General features: G+C 39.6%; 1 protein-coding gene across 28 annotated transcripts in view; it reads right to left on the bottom strand.

Moving 5' to 3' along the window:
* LOC111245784 (uncharacterized) overlaps nucleotides 1-21,542 on the bottom strand; it is a 79,614-nt gene extending 58,072 nt beyond the window's left edge. For 4 of the 28 annotated variants that reach the window (XR_015320737.1, XR_015320730.1, XR_015320733.1 and 1 more), the window contains exons 1-5: nucleotides 14,895-15,269; nucleotides 8,675-8,839; nucleotides 8,251-8,361; nucleotides 3,599-3,661; nucleotides 617-729 (exon numbers count right to left, since the gene is read on the bottom strand). Coding sequence is in view for 5 of the 28 variants with exons in the window: in XM_086979740.1 (XP_086835866.1) it covers nucleotides 8,251-8,361; nucleotides 8,675-8,839; nucleotides 14,895-15,113 (495 nt within the window). In the remaining 23 variants the exon portion in view is untranslated. Of the gene's footprint in view, nucleotides 1-616; nucleotides 740-1,949; nucleotides 2,383-3,598; nucleotides 3,741-8,250; nucleotides 8,362-8,674; nucleotides 8,840-11,228; nucleotides 11,273-14,533; nucleotides 15,308-21,452 lie in introns of those variants that run through there. The other 24 variants (XR_015320729.1, XR_015320726.1, XR_015320728.1 and 21 more) reach the window with 15 other exon arrangements.
* Nucleotides 21,543-21,794: the final 252 nt, after the last annotated feature.

Here is a 21,794-nt window from a genome sequence, read left to right as displayed (position 1 = left end):
TATATGCTAGTATGTATGTACGTGCCAGTGATGTCGGTGCATACCGCATGGGAGTTATGGTTTTGTTACTGCTTTACGGAAAAACAGATAATACCGATTTCAAAATTGACGACTGATATATTTATCTTCTTTCACCAGTGGCACCTAAACCCTAGAGCAATTTGTTAGCAATATCATAAAAAGTTTGTTCATACTATAAGTGTTCAATGGGATAGTTATTGTTCCAGCTCTCAAAAACAAACAAAAACTCTTAATAAGTTTGAGACTTTGTATTAGAATCGATGCTTCTGCTCAGTTATAGACATTGTGTTGTCTACAAATACTATTGTTAGTGCTTTATTATCACACAAAATTTAATTATTAAATTCATTGTTGTGGTTAATGGGGTCCGTTTATTATCAACAACTGCTCCTGCTCTGCTTTGGTTATGATCGGCCTAATTTCACCTTTCCTATTCCCTTAATTGCAAAGACAGTTCTGTTGGACTGCAACAAATTGTGACGATTAAGTTTTTAATGCAAAAATTGTTGTACCCAAAAGACGCAGTATTCTCTTGGCGGCATCTTTAAAGTGGACTAACTTGCGGCTGCAGGGAGAAAATCCTGCAGTTTCTTACCTTAGCATAGGGGTACCTTCGTCAGGTTCAGCCTAGATGACGCCACTAGTATCTAGTCGCAATAGGCCGTCACGATTTTATAGGGCCACGATATCTGCTTGAAGGTTACCTTCCTAAAAGTAACTGATTACATCACAGGGTAGACTCGGTTAGCGTTCGCTTTAGGTAATGTAATTTTTTTTTTTCATAAGAAGTCTATTCATAGATTTCATAGACAACAAATAGCTCGTCTTGGGAGGAAATTGCGCATTATCGCCAAGGACATTTTTAGACGCTCTTTAACTATATAGAGGTTGCTAACTAACGTATCCTTAAACCTGAAACTATCTTTCAGCACACACCTAATGAAACTCGAATTACTCAACGTCTACCTTGATCATCAAGTTAGTCGCAGGTACTGTGAAAATTATGCTTAATATAAGCGCTATTCTATCAAAGGGAAAACATTAATAAGAAAGTACACAATTAGGTCACGTGATAAAAAGTCCCGCGTCACAGTGGTAAGGAAGGCTGCCATCCCGGATGATTAGCACGTGATCATCAGTTACTTCCACCAGAAAATAGTGGCCCCGATCAGTAGGACGATATCTTTAAGAATGACATGTTGCCGAAAAAGATTGCCCTGCTTATGGCAGGTGGTCATATAAAGCTGAGAATCATCACCTTTACAGCAGAACTTCACTATATCGTCATGGTACAACAGAATTGTTATTAGCAATTTTTGATCCTTGTAGAACATGTTTGAAATAGCCTGTTTGTATAGAAAGCTTTTGCAAAAGTAATGAACCTTTTATTTGTGGTAGCAAAAGGGTGGCGTGTGACCGTCGTCTATTTGCCGGTGCCCATTGTAAGGCATTCTCACGAGCTTATATTGTGTTTCCCTAATAATGTAACAATTACAGATGGCACAGTATTCAGAGGACAAGGTCGTGAAAGCCTAATAGTCTTCTACTCGCTTATAACTTATTTCGTATAGTCCTTAATTAGAGTATTCTTTGTAAAGAAGACATAGACTGATCTACTCATGTGTCATAAGCTGTCCTTTTAACCTAAACGATTCCTCTTGCTGACCAGAGGGAGCAGTGAATGATAGAGCTCTTCATTCGAACATTCTAGACGTCAAGTTGACGTTTGATAATGTGGAATCGAATGAAGATTAGTATTCTAATGTATTTTGAAACAATATATTTTTCAATATACTTTCAGACGTTGCTCACCTAATGATTGGTTGAGAAGTTGCAGGGAATAAATGTTAGTATCTTGAGTTAACATAAAAGCAATCATAGGCCACTGCATATTTTGACATTATACTCTAAAGTAAAAAATAATATGATAAGTTATACAAACCAGACATATAAAAGCTTTTATTGACTAGTTGTATGTACTTGCAGTCGAGATGCTCGTTGATGCCACCAATAAATGAAATTGGTATAAGTTCATATGTTAAAGTTTCTTAGTTAGTTTCTTACTTGATACTATGGCAGCCACCGTCTCATACTGCATAAGTACAGCGGACCCTCTTTTGAAAGGGTTCGCTGTAATTAAGCTGTAAGTATTCTTATAGTATGCATTCGTCTATTGAATTTCGATGGCTCTAGGAACTTGCTTTTGCAATCCTTTTAGTTAGTGAGTTTTCGGCCACGCAGTTAAAACGCTCTCGAGGCTTTGGAACCCAAGGCCTCAAGATGGCTTCGGGTACATCGCTCGCCCAACCTCATTTCGGTCCCCGCAAGGGCAAGGTGCTTTTCGACACAGGATTTAGGCTTCTGTTCAGAATTAAGAATTTAAATAACGTACTATATAGTGTAATAGGGCCTATAGAAATCCTAAACAGGGTCAACCAATGTGAAATGCCGATCAGGCCGCGGTAGATCAATATCTCTGTATTGCAGGATAAATTCGCTAAGGATTGAATTGAAACGTTATTCTGCATCACTTTACTTTCTCCATTCAGCCAAATGACCGTATGTGAATTGTCGGCCTCCCTTGCAAATGGACTAAGATAGCTGGTACTCACAAAATGTTTCTCAGATAAGCATCAAAGCAATGAAAATATTATATAGGGACTCGTCTATAGCTCACCTTCCACACGCTAATGAACCTGCGCTAAGCGTTTGCTTAATGAAATGAATATTATATGAAAGCTCAATATCATACTAGTTTGCACTCAGTGACTGCATTTACAGGGTATTCAGATACCATTTCTTTAGAATGCGGTATCTTTAGTTCGTATCGCCGTGTTCCTCTATCAAAGTTCACACATTATAGAGTTGATGGTCAAAAACTTGATGGAAAAAAAGATAGGAAGCGTCTCTTTGTCTATAAGCTATATACTTGACGTTCCGCAATGATCCCATGGCGTTCGGCATGGGCCGAGAAGGCACATTTTTTCTATTACATTATTCATACGGAGCGTAACTATATGACCGGAAATTACTAACAATTGTATGTAAGCACATAACTAGAAGCTATGGGAATCATCCGCTCTACTAAGGGATTGCTCAGAAGTTAATGTCTTGACAAAAATTTTGGCGAGGCTTTTCAGTGGGCCACCCTTTAATTGGATTTAACTGCTCATTTTCACGATGATTTTTGCCAGAAGGGACCCTGAAGATGACGTATTTAAAGAAATAGCATTACTATGGATGACTTGTCGAGTCAACCCGGTTATAATCTTAAAATCAAATATATATATATATATATATGTACCGGATTTGGAAATGCTCTTAATATTTAGACGCGGGATATTTTATCATTGAGTCTTGTTGTCTGATGTTTACTTTTTTTGACATTACGTTGTTAAAATGTTTTGAAAACAAACAGCATTGGAAGCGAGTATAAACAGTTCGTTAAGGCTGATATTTTTAAAACGTAGATTATCGGTAATACATTTCGAAATGTCAATTTTCTAAGTAATTACTTGAACCCCACTTAGTTTTAATAGCGTTATAATGCTTTGAACATAGTGTTGAAAAGTTGTACCTGTGAAACAGATCTGTTCACGCTCCGTGATCATACGCGTCGTCCGTCCGTCTAGTTCGATTCCTATATCCGACACGTTCCGATTAACGTTTTCATAGGTTTCATCATCATCGATGGCATTGGAACGAGATGATAATTATAGTGTAAATGGAATTGAAACACAGTCAGATTTAATTCAAATATATGGACACTCGCTACGAAATTGCGCAAATTTCTGTCCGATCTATATTATATGCATAATTTACAATTCTTTTTTTTCTTTTAATAGTCCAGATAAGCGTCGTTGTCGAGCTTCATAATGTCGGAAAGGTTCTTGGCAGGTATAAATTATACTTTATTATTCCATTGGTAGTTAGTGAAAGCTAATTTTAACCTGCCAACAATCAAGTCGCGATCGTTTTGTGTTATTTATATTTGTGTTTTTCGAATATTTTCGAGGTATTGACGGTGTGCCACTTTGATGTAACCATAGACAGTGTTCTACAGTGGTATAACTAAGTGCCAACATCCGCAAGAACGAGTGTATTTGGCCCGAGCATGCCTCGTTTCGAAAAGTGGCGGGCTAAATGACTCGACGTGCCATCGCCATCAATTAATTCATTAGCGGATTTGAAGGACGATAGGTGATTTTGAATGAACGTGGAGAATAACTACCAGTCATTGACAAGTTTCACTATTTTGGGTTCTTTGACGAATTGCGTATCGTCGACTGCTCAACAAATACCCTCAGTTCTATCCCTTGAACAACGCCTAGGGAATGGACAATATTTAATTTCACGCATCATCAATGGCTCGTCAAGCACACACACACACACATTTACAGCGTGTTAAAGAAAAACAAACAAAGGGTTCAAGCCTATAATCTCAAAACCTACGACCAGAATGGTGAATTCACATGGCCTTGTGGGATTCAGCTAAAGAACATATTTTTTCTTTACAAGTTTGTTTTACGTGTTTTTATGTACACTATACGAAATAGCAACGACGGAGCGTGTTGGTTAATTACCTACCCTATCTCAAGCAGTGAACTCTTAAGCGTTCTTCGTACGTGTCTATCTTGTGCTATTTATATCAGTATCGTTTGTCTGGGAACATAGTCCAATTCCTAGATCGGATAATTTACATACTTGAAACGTACGTTCCACCATGTTTCCTTTGACGCATGGCAGATAGAGCTGACTAGAGAAAAAAGTTAATTAAATTCATATCTTAAATGGCCGGTTAGCTGCTATTCGTACGAAACAAATCGTCTGTGTCTGCTCGATTAAAACAACTAAGCGTCCCTAATCAGACAAGCAAATTATTATTGTTCTTATATAACAGCTACAAATCAAGCCATACGAGCACGGCGCTAAGCGTATATCACTATAACGATTTTACGTAAAAGCATCATGATGATCTCGTTTCCCAATTTTATACAGATGAATACAACCACGAAATAAATGATCGTACTATTAGTTGCTCACGCAATGGTCATCTAAGTTACGTTTTTATAACTTTAGACGCGTAAACACAGTTATCGTTTTAATTATATATATATATATATATGATAATAAGTTAAGTTGTCAAAATCCTTGTTCCTACTTGTAGTAACGGCCTTATTTGCCTAAGGCGTAGATCTATTTGACTTTATGCGGCAAAAAACTCCATTGATAATTGAGAACGTACCCGAGATGTGACATCTAACCACCATTGAATGGCGGACATATTAATCCAATTTAACGAATCTTTAAAGGTAAAAATTCTCAACACATCGTTGCCAATCGGTCCTGACCTAAAATTGACCACTATAGCTATCTGGTGAACAAAGTATCAGGGAATGATGACGAACTTATTCTAGATCTTAACTATTTTTCCATGTCGCCTAGTGACAGATGACACAGACTTGTAGTAAGATTGTAATTTCCGTGCCGACAAAACACTCGTTGAAAATCAATAGCTAAACATTGCTAACACATACTTAGCAAATTAACTTTTTTGCCAATGTCCGTCTTACCAACGCAGAAGTTAATGCATTAGCTTACTCTGAAATCCTTATTACGTCATCTGGTAAGAAATAGCACTCCGGCATCCTGCAATTTCGCAGTTGGCCCGGGGGGTTCGGGCAGAATCGATGGAAGATTCTATAAGAATTTAGAAAAATGTTTTGTACTTTTGATTTGACGCGCGTTCTGCTGTCAAATCGAGTTTGGAAGATAGCGAATTGTACGAGCACCACAATGTCAAACGCAAACGGCCATCCGTCTGACCGAGTTTTGCATATCGCCGGACGAGTTTTGCAGGCACGAGCAAAGTCGGTGAAAATTCATAGAACTATTGGCGTCATCTGCTCTGAATGCGTGCGACTACAGTTTATAAACGCCGTAAATAGCGTATGAACTTTAATAAACTTTGCCCCCCCTCCTAACTTCATTGCGGATGCAGTTGAAGCACTTTGATTTAAATCGCAAATTATAACTGATTTGAAAACTTGACTGTTCTCACTGGAATGAGGACTTTTAGGATAAACGAAACTTTTATTTTATGCGGTTCTTTTACACTGGCAAGTAACTTCCTAATCGAACTACACTGTCCTCAGATTTTGGCTAATTAGCGATACATTTCGGTGATGCCTGCGCAAATTATAAAGGAGCACATGTTTTCAGGAAGAGACAAACGTTCCGGAACACAGAATAGACAAACGCATTAAGGGTTTACTTTACAAGCACTGCTTAACGCTCGACCGCAGACGACGTGGAGGATGCGATCACCGAGAAGAAACATCCTTGTTTATAACCCTATCTTGACAAGAACCTATTATTATCACGCACTCGTGTATCCAGAATATTCGCCTTATTCAAAAAACGCTTTCAGCAGGACTGTAAGCGGGCTTATCAGCTGCGGCCATGAAATCTAACGGAAACATCGCTTAGTGACATTACTTCGACAACTGGCTTCATGCTGTAATTTTCCACTCCACATCCCATAGTCAGCACCGTTCCTCCAGACTAATTAGAATTATATATATAAACTGTGCATTTACGTAACACAATCGATCTATAGCCCCCTAAAAACCTGTGTAAATAGCGCGTACCGATTGAAAGTTTCATCCAATTTTTCATACTTTGCTGACGTATTTTCTTCGTCATGACAAAAAGCAGCTCTATCTCTCCTTGTATATATCAGTAGTTTAATCTTGCCGCTTTAACATATGTCAACTTGTCATGTGCCTTTTTCCTTCCCTTCATGTATCTATATTCCAATTAATGGTCTACTCAGGTAGGTCAAACAAAACGTTAGGACAAGCGCGGCCTATCACGTTTTTCGCTTCATACATCAGAATTAGTATATATTTATTACTGTATTGACAATTGATCTAAGGCCAAGCTGGTTAGCAGCCCGGATACGAAGTGACGCTACCTTATTCATCGTCGAACTAACGGATATTTATACAAGTATAATACTTAATTTACAAATCTTGTAAGTTAATCAATATGGCTGGCAACTAAATGTGGCTGCATCGAGCATGTATTGCATTACATTTTATCGGTTTTTGAAATGCCGGATACGTAAACGCAAAATCGAGAAAAAAAAATCCAGCAGTTCTAATTGTGGTTGCAATGATTGTTACCCATGACATTGCATGATAGTTCCTCTTTTCGTTATATACAGGCAGATTCTCTTTAACAATGTAGTAATAACTGCTTGTGAGTCTAGTTTCTATAACGGCACTGGTCCATGGCAGTCTGTGATGTAAGGGCACAAGCGATCGTGCACCCTTTCGTACTTCCTAAGTTTCAAAAGTTATTTGTCACGTATTTCGTCAACGCTTGTTTAAGTCCATATGCTATACGTAGTATAATGTACACGCAATTAATTAGATCCAATTAAAAAAATTGATTTTTAATGAAGTTAAAGATGGCTGCATAATCTCCATTTGATAATTGCTTACGTGATACTATTCTGTTAAAAATATTTGGGTAACATCTATAGGACACCTAAAAAGATCTAATAGAAAAGGGATTATCCCGGCTATTGCTTTTCCTATTGCTGTTTTTACTTGCGGTTTAGTCGCGGACAAAAGACGAATGTATGTGACGTATGCGTAATATTGAGAGGCAAAAAAGGTACCGCTAAATTTCTAAAAATACCGCTAAAACGTTGAAAATTCTGGTAACTACTCAATTAGCCGCAGCAATCGTTGCACTTGGACAAACTTGATATATATATAAATTTTTTTGGCGTATTTCATTTAATATTTACTTATACGATCGAATAGGGGCATATTTTTAACTAGGTAGTTTCACCCAAAACATTTGCACGCTTTTTTAACCGTCTGGTAAAAAAAAATAATTTACCCTTTGGTTTCAATCCAACCGTTCGAAAAATCGCGAGAGACCACCCTGCTTTCTCAATGAATGAGGAGACATATAGTTTTATATGATACAATTAAGGGCATAGAAGCTTATTCATTTCTTTATTGCTCGCTCGGCCACCTTGATACTAGAAAATAAGACACTTTAATTGAGGGAATTTTACTCGCAGCGCATCTAACAGAAGCGAAAATAATAGCTATCCTATTAATTATCAGTCAATGAAGTTTCGTCTGTAAACTTTTGCTGGTAGTAGTTAGATACTTCATACATACATACATAGTTCACAGAGAGACCTACCAGATGACCTAAAGATGGCGGCGAGGTCCGACGAATAGCATGGTATATCTTAATTTCCCTCGCACACTTAAAGCAGCCACGTATATCGTTAGGCTCGTAGAAACTCGGTTCCTACACCCAAAAATTACTGACGTAAGTAACAACATAAACATAAATACTCGATGCAAACCATATCACCATAAAAAGAAGATCTTATCATCGTTGCTGTTGTTTTGCGTAATAACAGTAGCGGCCAAAATATAACATATTGATGCATTTGTAGCATGGAATAGCGGAAAAAACGAGTCGGACTTTTTTCTATTATGGATAAAAAAAAGGACTCCGCGCGTATGTTGAAATTGTTCGAAATATATATATTTTTTTTTACGAAAAAAAGGCCTGCGCGTTGCCTAGCGTCACCTGCATAATAGAAAAATCTACAAACCATTCCGCTTTCGCTATTCCGTTGCACGAACGTCTCGTTGAGATGCTTGAGGCATTTTGTCGGAACCATGATGATAAATCTGATAACGATCCCTCGTATTTCGGTTTCGCCGCTATCGGCTTTGGCGCTTACGATCGAATAGTACTGGACGTGGTTAACGCGTACCTTCGAAGCAGACAACAGACGCAGCGTATGAATAATGCAAAAGGTAATGCAAGCTATGAACAGTTATATTATGTATCAGTGGTATAGTTGATCGACATCAATGGAGAAAACGCTTTTAGTTAATTCTGTGGGTCTGCGATCCTCTGCCTGGTTATTATGGATGACTTTTATTTTCCAGTAATAGTAAACATGCAGTACGAATACAAAGGCACATCTTCGCGCAATGGATAATGGAACCCTTTTGCGTAGACCGTGACGCGATTAGCAGAACAAAGGCTGTAAGGTGGTTGAATAATAGGGCACAAGCTCCGGCTAGGCACCTTCGGAAAGTTAACTAGTGCGATCAATATGCTCCGCTAATTATAACTTCCCTAGATTTATTTCTTTTGTGCAAGAATATCGTCTATAGGATTCATGTTGAATGATTTTCAGTGACCTCTTGTTTAGTGTCGACGGTCGACACGCAATATTGCCGCCATTTGAAGGCGATGCCCCAGGTTACATCTTCATTGGACACGTGGGAACCGTGAAACGTATCAGCAAACCTCCGCGTCTTCGTAGGTGTACCAGATCAAATCTAAAACGTATCCGAATGTAACACTTTTAGAGCTAGTGCGTTAGTACTGGAGGGTAACTGGTCATGGTACATGGTAAGTGGGGGGCAGAGGTCGGATCAAATGAGAACGTTGCTACAAACATCCCTAAACGAAAAAAGTAAATTTCGCATAGAACTTTTAGCCACTTTAATCACTACCGTGAATGCCAATGCTTATAAAGCAGTCATCCCCAGGGAAAGATGAAAGTGTAGATAAAAATAGGTACCGGATAATGGGAACAAAAAGTGAGACGTTACGCTTGCTAAGCTGCTGAAGATTGGATACTATTATGTGTTAGTCGAGTCCAATATTTCAAATGTAGTTATACAGTGGGAACTATGAACATAATAAAGCAGAGAAAGGCGAAGTACATCTTTGCGATGAAATTAGAAATGGCAAACGTTCTACTCCAGTGATTTTCATAAGAATTTATGTCTTAATTTTTTTCAATAAACCCTGTGTTGGTAGCAAGAGACAAACAAAGAGATGCTATCTGTAACATAATGTTGTATGCCAGTTGTCCTATACAATGAAGGCACTAACCCTTTTTTTGTCAAGTGTGAAGTCTCAATATTTATACACAATAATTTTTAATGTGCTACTTGTCAACTGACTGCTGTCCGACATATTTATGTGTGCGTGTGCATGTGCTCTTCGCGTTGTGTGCATTTTAGAAGCTCTTGCTGAAGCTCCTTAGGCACATTAAGTCTCCATTAAACGGCTTTCATCTTGTGAATATCGTGATATCGAAAATAGCGAATATCAAACTGCAGGAGTTATGAGCAAACGGCTCCCTTTTTCGAAAATATGCTGATTGACCTGGTGAGAACGTTTATATAGTTATTTTTCAAATTCGAAGAGTGAAAAGCAATATAACAACAGTTAGGTACAGTTCGGGTAGGAGTAAATGGTCGGAATGGAACTGGAAAAGCAAGTTTTTCAGGAGTAAAGCGGAAGCATGGTACATGTAATGGTGGTTGACCGTGAAGTGCAAAACGTCTCCGAAAGACGTTAGGTCGGGCCGACCTTTCCGTGACGCAAAATAACACTGATGGTGCGTGACAGTATTGTACAGCCGCTTGCCCCGCGCTGAGAGATTCATCTCAACTAAACATCCGTGGCCGTTCGCGCAACGCGGCGGATAATAGACACGGACACTGCCCTATTTAGAAACAGACAAGTACATTAACAACATCGATGGGCCATAAACGCATGTAGTTTAAAAACAGATATGTGAGCATGCAAGATAGTCTTTCAGGTACGCTAATTGCCTCGTGACCCGCGTGAGAAATACGCGTGCTTTTCATGCATCTTTTCGGCTACAACTGTAAAGATATTATTGCGAGAAAAGCAAGACAACGAAATACAAGATTGTTTTTCCGTTCTCCATAATCAAGAATACAGAATACGGCTAGATAGATTAAATGACCGGGAAGGCTTTCAGCAACATTGCTAGGATAGTAAAGCTTTTGACTAAAGTATGAGAATCTTGACGATCACAATAGGCAGAAACTAGAAGATATTTACTCAAGAGCAGGTAATGACAACAACGAACCCAACTACTGCTCCACCACAAGCAAGCGTTTTAGGAGCCAACTCAGCTTTTAAAGAATGAGTCACTGTCAAGCGAAGCCACTGTTAAAGAACCGCTGATGGGAAAGACGGTTGAAACCGGGCAGTTGGAATACGAGTAATCGGTTTTGCTTACTTCAGAAGTGAAGCAGGTTTTGGCAGCATTAACGACTAGAGACCGACCCCAATACGCGGCATCTTGAATCATCGAACACACTTACGAAGCTGATCACGATGCTTGCAGAGAGACCGTATCTTGAGTGGACTTGAAAAATTACACAGCGCAGCGTGAAAGGGCTACAACTCTCGCGCTCCTCTCCCCGGAAGCGCTAGAGAATATAAGATAATATAAACTAAACAGAAGTTTAAGCAACTAGACCTTTTAACTTACTGCGTCTCTACGTACGTGGATCTTTCTGCAATAAGAGTAACAGACCAAGCTGCCCTAATTGAGACATCTCCCTTTCCTACAATGATAACGTAGGCACTCTCACGTCCTGCCTAGTGAGGAAAGATGTCGTTGCTTTGCGCAATCAGCGACTAAGCCTCATAGCAGCCTATGTTCAGCCGGCTGATTCAGAATCAACATCCATACCCTGGAATGCACCCAGGAGGTTCTGTACCTAATATGGTGAATGGCGAAACTTATACGCAGCATCTAGTTGAAATTCTCTAGTATAAAGTGCAGCCTTTCCGTCCGCCCCCTGGAAGCATGGATCAGGCCTTGCGCGAAGGGCTTAGATGACCTTCAAATTTATGGCCAAAGTAGAGCCCGAGTTCTACCCTCTGTCTTTAGCTTCTATGTTTAAGATGATCTGTCGAAAATCTTGTGCATCACGAAGGTAACAATACTTTGAAAGGCGTTTGATTACCGATACAGAACGTTGACCATACAAATGGCTAACATGTCACGATAACCTGGCGGCTTGCCCGATTAGCTCCTCATCGTTCATGAATCACTTGGATATGCTCGCGTCAAGGGGTACGATACTACGCGCGGTGTCCTTTTTTTCGGCAGCCTGGGAAGTGGGATGTCAATACAACACGATACTCTTTACTAGGTTTCAGAGTGCGCGAACTAATACAAGGTTTCGAGAGCCTACCGAATAAGAAAGACTTCGGTCCAGACAGGGGCCTAAGCATCTTAAATGCGCCGCCGCTCTAGTATCGCGCTGGGCGTCATTATTTAATAAACATTTACATAGCATGGTTAGTGACCTTTAAAGGGGAAGGCGACCCAACTGCACCGTCGTCATGGCGGGGGATCGCGGATAAAAATCTTTTTTTATAAACTGCTTCGTAGTTTGGTGACGAGGTGATTTAATAGCTAGTTAGAAGGTGTACACGCTATTTCAACGAAGCAACATAGTTTCTGGAAAGATCTCTCTACAGAACTGGAGACTTATTGACTGATGTCAAATTCGTACTGGAAACGAGCACCGCTCAATCCGTTATACGCGGTACTCGTTGACTTTAAAGCAGTCTTCGGATGGGCGTCCAGGGATAAGGTTATCTTCAGGCTGGCCGAAGTGGATGTTCCTATGAATGTGCTGAACTTACGCTGCGATTCTACAGGAAAACACAATAACCATGGACAACGTGGAGTAACCGGATTATGGCCCTTTACGCAGACCACTGGCTGGGCTGAACAAACTAAACTTACCCTTATTTTCCATTGAAGGGCCGCTTTGATCAAATAAGGAAGCCGAGGAAATAACGTACCCGAATAGCTTAGCGATACACGGACCCGATTAGTTCTAAATGCAACGAGTTCAAGCCCGGATCCACGCGACAGTCACAGATTTGCAACCAAATTAGGTGGAGACGATAAAATTTAGAAGGGGAGACGGCTACTGACATCTTATATGTCGTCAGGCTACTTCTTGGTCTGTTAACCGATTTCCATACTTGAGGTTGCCCTTATCCGTGAACGGTAAAAGTTTCACTGCGCGCGTCCGAAAGATACGAGAAGGTAGCGTCAAGTCGCCCCGTCGCTTGCCCCTTGCAACCGTCCTCAACTTCTTTGACCTCAAAGTAGCTCCGATCGCAATGTGGAGAGTACGCGTCACCTGGAAATCTGGACCTTACTGCGAAGGATCTCGAACAATTAAATTGGGCCAAGGCCTCTTTCTTCAACAAAACACTAGTACTATACATAACGATCTGAAATCTTCCTGTGTAGTTCCTAGCCGACTTGTGTATCCTGTCTGAGGATCCCACGTCATCACTTTACTAAGCTCCCAACAAAAGCCTTCGAAACGAACCTTACAAACTGAGAGCAAAAATTTGCGAAGATTGACGGGCGCCTCTTTGCATTGGATGCGGTGAGGAACAACTACTGGAAAAGGACGAACCGGCTAAACAGGCACCTCGTAACTCGTTTTGCCATGCATGAATTCTACGACAGACTCTAAAGGAAGCTAGCTTTTCACGAGCCAATACAAATTCGTCCGCATCTGATCCGCGTCTGCTCTAGATGCGCGCAAAATTGCAATGGATATAATGCCTCCCGTTGCTCCCTAGAAGTATCTTTAGGTCATCCGACAAATCTTTCAAATTAGTCTCATAGACTAGTCCGAGTCGTACTTCTACCATGGAAACTAATGTATCGAGCTTTACTTAAATTTCAAAAAGTACAGCCTCATTAATGTATATATTTTTTTTTCATGTAACAGTCGATTTTCGCCATTTCAGCGAACACCTTTCACACAAAATCATCTCATTTAGAATAAAGTTACAACATCGTGCCGCCTATTTTTTTTACGAACAAGCCATTCTGTGGCTCATTAAGAAACTCAATATAGAAGACGACATACCTCCAGTGTTTCTGTTGTTACCATATTAAAAAGTTTGGCGTAATTATACGAAGTGAAGTTCCCGTGCAAAAATACCCAGTTCATTTTCTCTGATATATTCCGTTATTTACACAACGGTTGCATAAAGGCTATTTCCATATATTCCGTAGCAGATATAACAGGTATGCACGGGCAGCTAGGTAAGGATCGTTGTCAACACGGAATATATGCGGCGATAAGTATCTGCGAACTGTTCGGCCATAGGGATATCAACGCAGCTTTCCGCGCAGATTCCGCACGCTTAACTATAGCATTTTGGCGAAGGCAGCTGAACAACAAAACGCGAAGTTTAGGATGCATTGAAGTAATTTACAAGCACGAGATCTTTTTAATAAGGTGATAGACAACGTAAAGTTAACAAAGTTAGAAGAATAGTCGTGGCAGGTAGATATCGCTTCTCGACAGGTTCTAATTCGCCTTAGGATTATCGGGCAATATCGAACAAACAAACCATATTCGCTGAGCTGTTGTGTTATCACGTAATACGTAAGTCACATAGATTTTTCTCAAAATATTAACGTGGAACCCGAACCCGGTTACTTTCGCATACTATTGCGACGTATGATATTTGCAAAGCTTAACTAAAATACATTTAATGCTAGAAACTCTCAATTCTGTTCAGGGGATTATGGGGCGTCACTAGCCAATATGCTAAATACGTTTCTACTCACTGTAGCATCGCATGGCTCGTCAGTCGTCGCTGGTCTCGCGAAAACAACCTCTCAATACTTCGGCATCATAACACTGGAAACGATGAGATTTCACTATTTGTCAGTAATTTCTACGGAGAATAGAAGATCATCGATCTAAGTACACACCGGAGTACGTGGGATCGTTGGCCGACGAATTCGGTCGACAGATTGTCCCTGACCGGTTCACTGGCTAGAGATGAATATCCAGTGAAGACGTGAGGCACCATTGAATAGAACAGCAAGAACAGTCAAAATTAAGAGACAGGTAATCAACGACGAGGAAAACAACAGAACCGAGTTGGAAGAAACCTATCACTCAAACGAGCATCTTGCAACTCACATTGCATCGTGCGCTAATCGAGCCATCGAACGACAGCGAAGAAATGGGGCTAAAAGAGGGATGTAGGCATACTGCATTTAACTTTAATCTTTCTCCGGCATCAACGTTCTTTACATCCCTATTTATAAAATGGAAAAATACGGCGCCCACTATATTATATGTACGTTTAGTGAGATTATATTTCTTAGTATTACAAGCGTTTACAAAACACTTCAGCATTGGCGGACGATGACGGGAGCTGTTGAATTGGCTTTTGGATTATCAGCACCGAGTCGCTGGCGCGAAATTGTTTATACGTTTATGAATAACAGTTCAGTTAGCGAGAGGGGCGGGAGGGGAGGCGGTAGATAGCAGTCAGTGTAAATGAGTTTTATACTGGGATCGCTGAATATGATTACTATTGATGCGTTTAAGGGCAATAGACAGACGAGGAGAACAGGTCATAGCAGTTCTAACACAGCGAGAGAGCTCTAGCACGTAAAGGGCAAATGACTAAGGCGAGCGTCATAGAAGCTAAGCGAGGCATGAGTATCTTGTAGTGTATAAACAAGAATCAAGCAATAACATTTTTATTAACCGATAGAAGTGGAAATGTGAAGAAATATAGAGTGCGCGAGCTCTATGTAAGTTTTGAAATGACATGAACTCGAGCATTAAGTAAACGTAGGACGTCTAACAGTACGAAATTAGTCTACGAGCCCGATTTAATTGGGTCTAATATCTACTCTAAACTTAAATTTAAGTTGAGCACCTTACCCCTGATACTATGTTTTTGCTCAATAGTCATTTATTAAAGTTAACTTAATATGGCATTAACTGTAAAAAGGCTCTTTTGTACCTCAGAGTAACAGCCACCAGCTTTATGAAATGTTTCGTTTATTTCTTACACACCATGTAGTACCTACGCTGCTGCCAGATTGATATATATATATATATATATATAATTGATTGCTTGAAAAATCTGAAGTGATGTATCATTTATATTGACTTTTAAGGACGTCCTGTTCTGCGCGAAGGCTTGCCTACGGCTCGCTTTTACCCAATACGCAATGCTATAACAAGCCCTCTAGCTTCTAAAGTATTTGTATACGAAAGAGCAATTTAATTTGATGAATGAAAAGTTGGTTAAAATAAAGCTTATAAATAAGTTTCATAATTAAGGTCCCAATGCCTTTTTGTGACCATATGATACGAAAATTTTAAATTACTACGGGGGAGTAATTTATAGAGGTAAAGCACGGTGCAAGGTGGAGAACGCTCGTCTTTGATGCTGTTAAGTTTAAACATTAACTAGTTTCTGTTTCTTCCTTAGTCAACCGGAATACATATCGGGCCTATTATCGATCCGAGACCAGCTAGAACGCTGTCGAAGCTTTTTTTAACAGACCTTCATTAACATTTGTTAGTTGTGCACAACGATGATATTCAGCCTTATAATAATTTCGCACGAGGCGTGCATCTCATTTTATTGTAACGCCCACGGAAAGTCCAGATTTAAGAGATTTACCAAAAGCGAATTTACGTTTTCAGTGATGTCGTGCATCAACCAAATCTCTTACTTTACATGATAAGAATACCAGAGTGTATCTGACAATAGACTGGGAAAAGGCGTACCGAATACGATTACAGTGAGCTAGTTGGACCGACGTCACATAATGCAAATATTTTTTTTAACGGGGAAATCGTTCGTGTCTCTCTGCAGACGAAATCATTTTAGAAAATCGTGGCTACATAACTAACCGTTGACGGAGAGTTATGACAAAATAACCGCAGTTCCGTTGACGATCCCCTCTAGCGCATAATTGCTACGGCGTATGCCGTTGAGCATTTCGGCGAGAAGAGTCTGAGCCCTCGGGTTGACTTTCATTGGTCAGACGCTACGTGATAGATCCGAACAGAAGTGGCTAAAGCGATGCGCACACGCGCTCGTGTGCGGCTTGATGACAAGGCTGATGAAAGCTATAATACCTTGGCCATCGGGTAGCCATGTCACTTTCGGTGGAGCTGGATAACGGTAGTGGGGGCACCAGCAGCTACCGCGGACGTTTGAAAATTTCGCATAAATTATCAGATCACAATTACCATCAACTGTAGCATTATACATTTGTTGTCATATTTGGATTAGTCCAACATCCATGGCATATGATAGAAGTAGTGACATTTTGCATTGGATCACAGAGACCCTCCTGCGCTGCTTGTGACAAGGCAGCAATCGTCTATACGCTGGTCGAGCGGACGATATATTGTTGTTGGTAACCAATGTACACTGTAAACGTATATCATACAATGAAATGGTATACCGAGGATTTTCTACGTCGTCAAGCTATTATTGTATTGAAAGGAAGTTGACAATAATCTTTTGTGCAATGATGATAAGGCTTATGGGCATAAGCAACGAGTTATAAGCCTATTTAAATGTTGAAACTGTGTAAATTATCTCATCTAGAACAATGCTCTTTGCGTTATTGAGCGTAAGGGTAAATTTTGAATGTTCCTGAAACTGCATTAAGAACACAAGAAACGAATAGTAATCCAATGCGTCTTAGTTCTTTGTAATACTATTAATCAATAAGATTAAATAATTCAAAACATTATATTTTTAGAGTATGCTGACAAATCTGACTGGAAAAAAATTCATCAAAGTCCAAATTTAAAACCAACATTCGTACCTTGTTTATCCACGTTTAGCGATTTTTCCCTGTTTATGATTTCTATAGTTTACACGAAGACGTGATTGTTTCAATACAATTTGTCGCTGTTTAGCCCTAGCAAATATGATTGATGAGGATATGATGAGAATTGAGAAGAAAATAAAGAAAAAAAAAAATATATATATATATATATATAGATCTCTGATGTAATGACATCACGGAGCACAATGCATTTTCGTATTTCTAAACATTCGAACGATTGTACCCGAATTCGTGTGGGCATTATCTATGCTAAAGACCTTCTAAAGCCTAATATTCACTATATGTAGAACAATAGCGATACTTTGAGCCAAGTAATCTTCAGATACGCTTATGTGGCCGACAACGAAAGTCAGAAAACGAAGGCTCCATACTGACTAAATACCAACGGTCGTCTTAATGCGATGATAAACAGAATCGGTTACGCAGACAGTTGGAAGCTGTACGTAGACGCTGGTTACATTTAAAGTAAACAGGGAAAAAGAACGCCTTTTAGTTTGCTCTTAATCAGTCTTGTCTCATTACCACCAGATAACAAGCTTAAGAACGATCACATTGAGAAGAGTCTTATGCTATGACTACAGTCTTATTCCTATTGATAGCCTATCGTTTCGAGATAATCAGTCCGTACACAAATACGAAACATTGGCATTTTTAACGTTTTCGTTTTACTAGCAACGTATTTTATGATATCCGGTGTCGTGCTTTTGCTATCTGCTAGCGTAACAGCTTCGATTTAATACGTTACTGTGTTATATGATGCTTTCAGGGCTATATTGTTTTGGAACACACAGAATGGCTTCATCCATTGTTATGATTGGGTAAGTTTGGCGGGCAATACGAATTCGTGCGGTTCCATTCTACCGCTTTCAATATTATTATATTATCTAGTCAACAAGAAGTTTTTGTTTTTAACAAAACTCAAAAACTTTTTATTTTTGGCCTATTTTATAGTAAACTAAAACATCTCGGTGTTTAAATATATTTTAATCAATGTTTTTTGTTGGCAAAAAAGGAAAAACGCTCAGACACAATAGACGCGAACAAGGGCGAAGGTCTGAATTAAAAATACTACAGGGAATTGAATACGATCAATTAACTGTCACTTTTTCCAGTTATAGCTTATGCAACGTACTGCAACTGACTAGCTCAATTCACAATGTCCTTCATATTTAGATAGCTGGATAGAAAGCGATACTTACGTAATTAAATTAAAAAAAAAAAAAAAAAAAAAAGTAATACTGATGACGTTGTTAATCTCATCGTCGACACAGAAACACGGTGCGTGGCCCGTTGATTTTCCGGCCCTCCTTAAAACTCTACGACCTAAGTCCTCTCCGCGACACTTCGAAATGTTCATGGTATACCATTTTCGGGAGCGAAGGCTGTTGGTTCGTCCTTGTTTAACGAAGTATTTACCTATTTTTTTTTTCCCTGTACAGTTGATAAATTTTCAAGTTGTGAAAATGCTCTGTAGAGTGACAAAAAAATTGACACACGCAGACATGCAAGCACAGTTAGGTCCCAGATCAGTATCTTTAACTGAAAATGGCCTTATTAGAAACTGCTGTGGTATAGGTAACAGCGTTGAATAGAGCAGCAAAGAGGCTGACCAGGTAGTTGTAAATTACAACGCAGGCGAAAAAAAAAACCGGCTTCTTCCGATCGGATCGGTGTTCTAATGAACTATCTGGACAAGCTTTTATTGTGTCACTGGCTTCATAAAACTGCTCGAGCTGCTTAAGCGCATTCACTGAGTGAATGAGAAGCAACGGATGCGAGTAAGCGGACAGACATCAAGTAGATTACGCTTTTGGTGTAGAAACATTCACGCACTGGCGGAGATATATATATATATATCTTCACAGACGCTAGAACAACACGGGAAGATGATTCCAGGCAATCTTCTCCGACTGATGCTCAGAGCTCGTGCTATTCTGCTTTAATTTAATCTGTATTGAGCAAAAAAATTCTGTTAGGTGGCGCAGCTGTCCTCGACAGCCCGTCTACCTTACGCGGTACGCTAAATTAGCAACCTGTTCCTTACTAATACCGGTGGAACTATTAGTATAGGTTTTTGCTTGAGGAACAACGAGTACTTTCAGAGTATTTTGTATGGTACCTTTAATCATACGGTTCATTTCTATTTTTGCTTGTCGTAATCCGTACGTATATCTGTATGCTAAGTGGTGCACATCTAGTTCTAAGGATAGCTATGGTTGTAGGTTTCTAAGTTAGAGTATCGTACAATGGTTTAACATTTTTTTTTTTACTATTTTCTACATGAAGGTGCAAAAAGCATTACTCGTATAACATGTTTTTTTTTCTAATAAAATAGCGAGATGATTATTGCAGCGTTAGATAGCGTTTTATGATCGACATGAGTAAATCGGCGGACAAGAACAAAAGCGGTAATTGTCAATTGTTTTCGCATCAGCTAAGGATACACTACGAGCTGGATTATATAAGCTGGAGAATTAAATTTACTTTATTGACAAATATTGTATGATAAGTGTGGAAAAGTACTATGAAAATAATATTTTGTCTCCCTTAATAATCTGCTACGCATTAGGAAAAGATTAGCTTTTCCTTTTTATTTTTAACTCGTTAACCATTGATTCATATCGCCGGCACCTAAAACGCGCGAAAAATCAAATGTGTTTCTCTCAGGTCGCGCGTCTAGATCAGTACCTGCTCCTAGTTTTCCATAACCCACACAGCGGTACCACTGCAGCATTACAGAAACAAGTACCTGGCATTGTGTTATTCTCTGCTCTATTCCTCTATGTGCTTATATACTGTTTAAAACAAAAATAAATGTACCTACGGTACTTAAGCCTTCCTCGGACGGCTGACTTTCAGGCTCTGAGTCTGGATTACTACGTCAGCGTGAATTGAACAGGCCAGTTCAACAACAATGCCAGACGCGGAAACGGTTAAAATCGACATACAAATACTTCTACTAAATGGTTAGGAGCTACCATACCATAAGAGTGTCACGTGTGTATATAAATTTATCTATTTAACGACCTTGGTGACGATGCTCTATTTGACGCATCTAATTTTTCAAACCTGCATTTCTCCACAATTAATCCTTTCTAAATCAACGCTAAACGTCCGCCTTTTCAAGTTTCACCACTACGAAAAGTTGTGACGGCTTCTGTATTTCATTTTATTTTCGTAGAATCGCACATATATTTTGTATTTGTAAAGTAACTTCATTAAATATGATCTGCATGTGACCTAAGTCTATCACACTGCGACCTTTTATGGTGGCTTCTCGACATTTTTCAACCACGGCGTTACAGCTCCAACTCGAGAGGTTACTCAGGTAAACACAAGAATCACCCATCGATCACAACAAAGCAGACGGCTGAATCGGCTCCAACGATGACATTGTCGTCAAGTAACGCCAAATAGGATCACCGATAATCTAATAGGTATAACAGCCGTGTACTAGAAGCGTACCCAAATGATGAATAATGGATCAGTTAGCGGCCGGATGAAAAGAATGATGAGATAAGTCCCAAATGCTTTTACCCTTTGCGCTTCTAGGCGCGTGCTTTCGTTAAATGCGCAAAGAACAGTCTGTACTCTTCCCTACATCCTTCGAATGCACTCGTCAGCCACAAGTACTGCGAAGCCAGAAAGACCCTTTAAAGACTGTTCGAATGGCTAAATAAGATTCGACGGTAATACGAAAATCGACGCCAGTGGGAACCTCACCGAGAACGAGCCTCCTCACAGTTAGCACGCTCATCGCGCTTGCCATTTAGCTTCATATTTTTCATCATAGAGATTCATCGATCTAATAGCAAACGAACGGACCACCGATTTAAGCTGTAGAAAACAATAGTCCAGTACGTACGAGGTTCGATGGGTCTGCCACGTGAACAATCTCACGGTGTGCGAAGGTGAGACAGCCGCTGGCGGGAACTTCCATTTGCAGTCGGTTCCGCTGCTCGCCTTTACTGCTCTTGATTTTTCCGCCTGCCGACTGGATGACGAGTAAAAAAAATAATAGAAAAAGAAAGAAATTAGAACGCATTTTTCGATTTATAATTTTACTACTGTGCCAGGTTTCTTCACACACATTAGGGGAACAACGGAAGACACTTTCAAACACAAGATCATCACCGTGATAGCAAGCAAACCATGATATCATTTGTGACATCATCATGATCAATATCAGTATAATAATAATATTGGG

This window comes from Varroa destructor, unplaced genomic scaffold, assembly GCF_002443255.2.
Source record: "Varroa destructor unplaced genomic scaffold, Vdes_3.0 BEIS01000002.1, whole genome shotgun sequence".
NCBI lineage: Eukaryota > Metazoa > Arthropoda > Arachnida > Mesostigmata > Varroidae > Varroa > Varroa destructor.
This window is presented reverse-complemented; position numbering and strand designations above follow the sequence as displayed.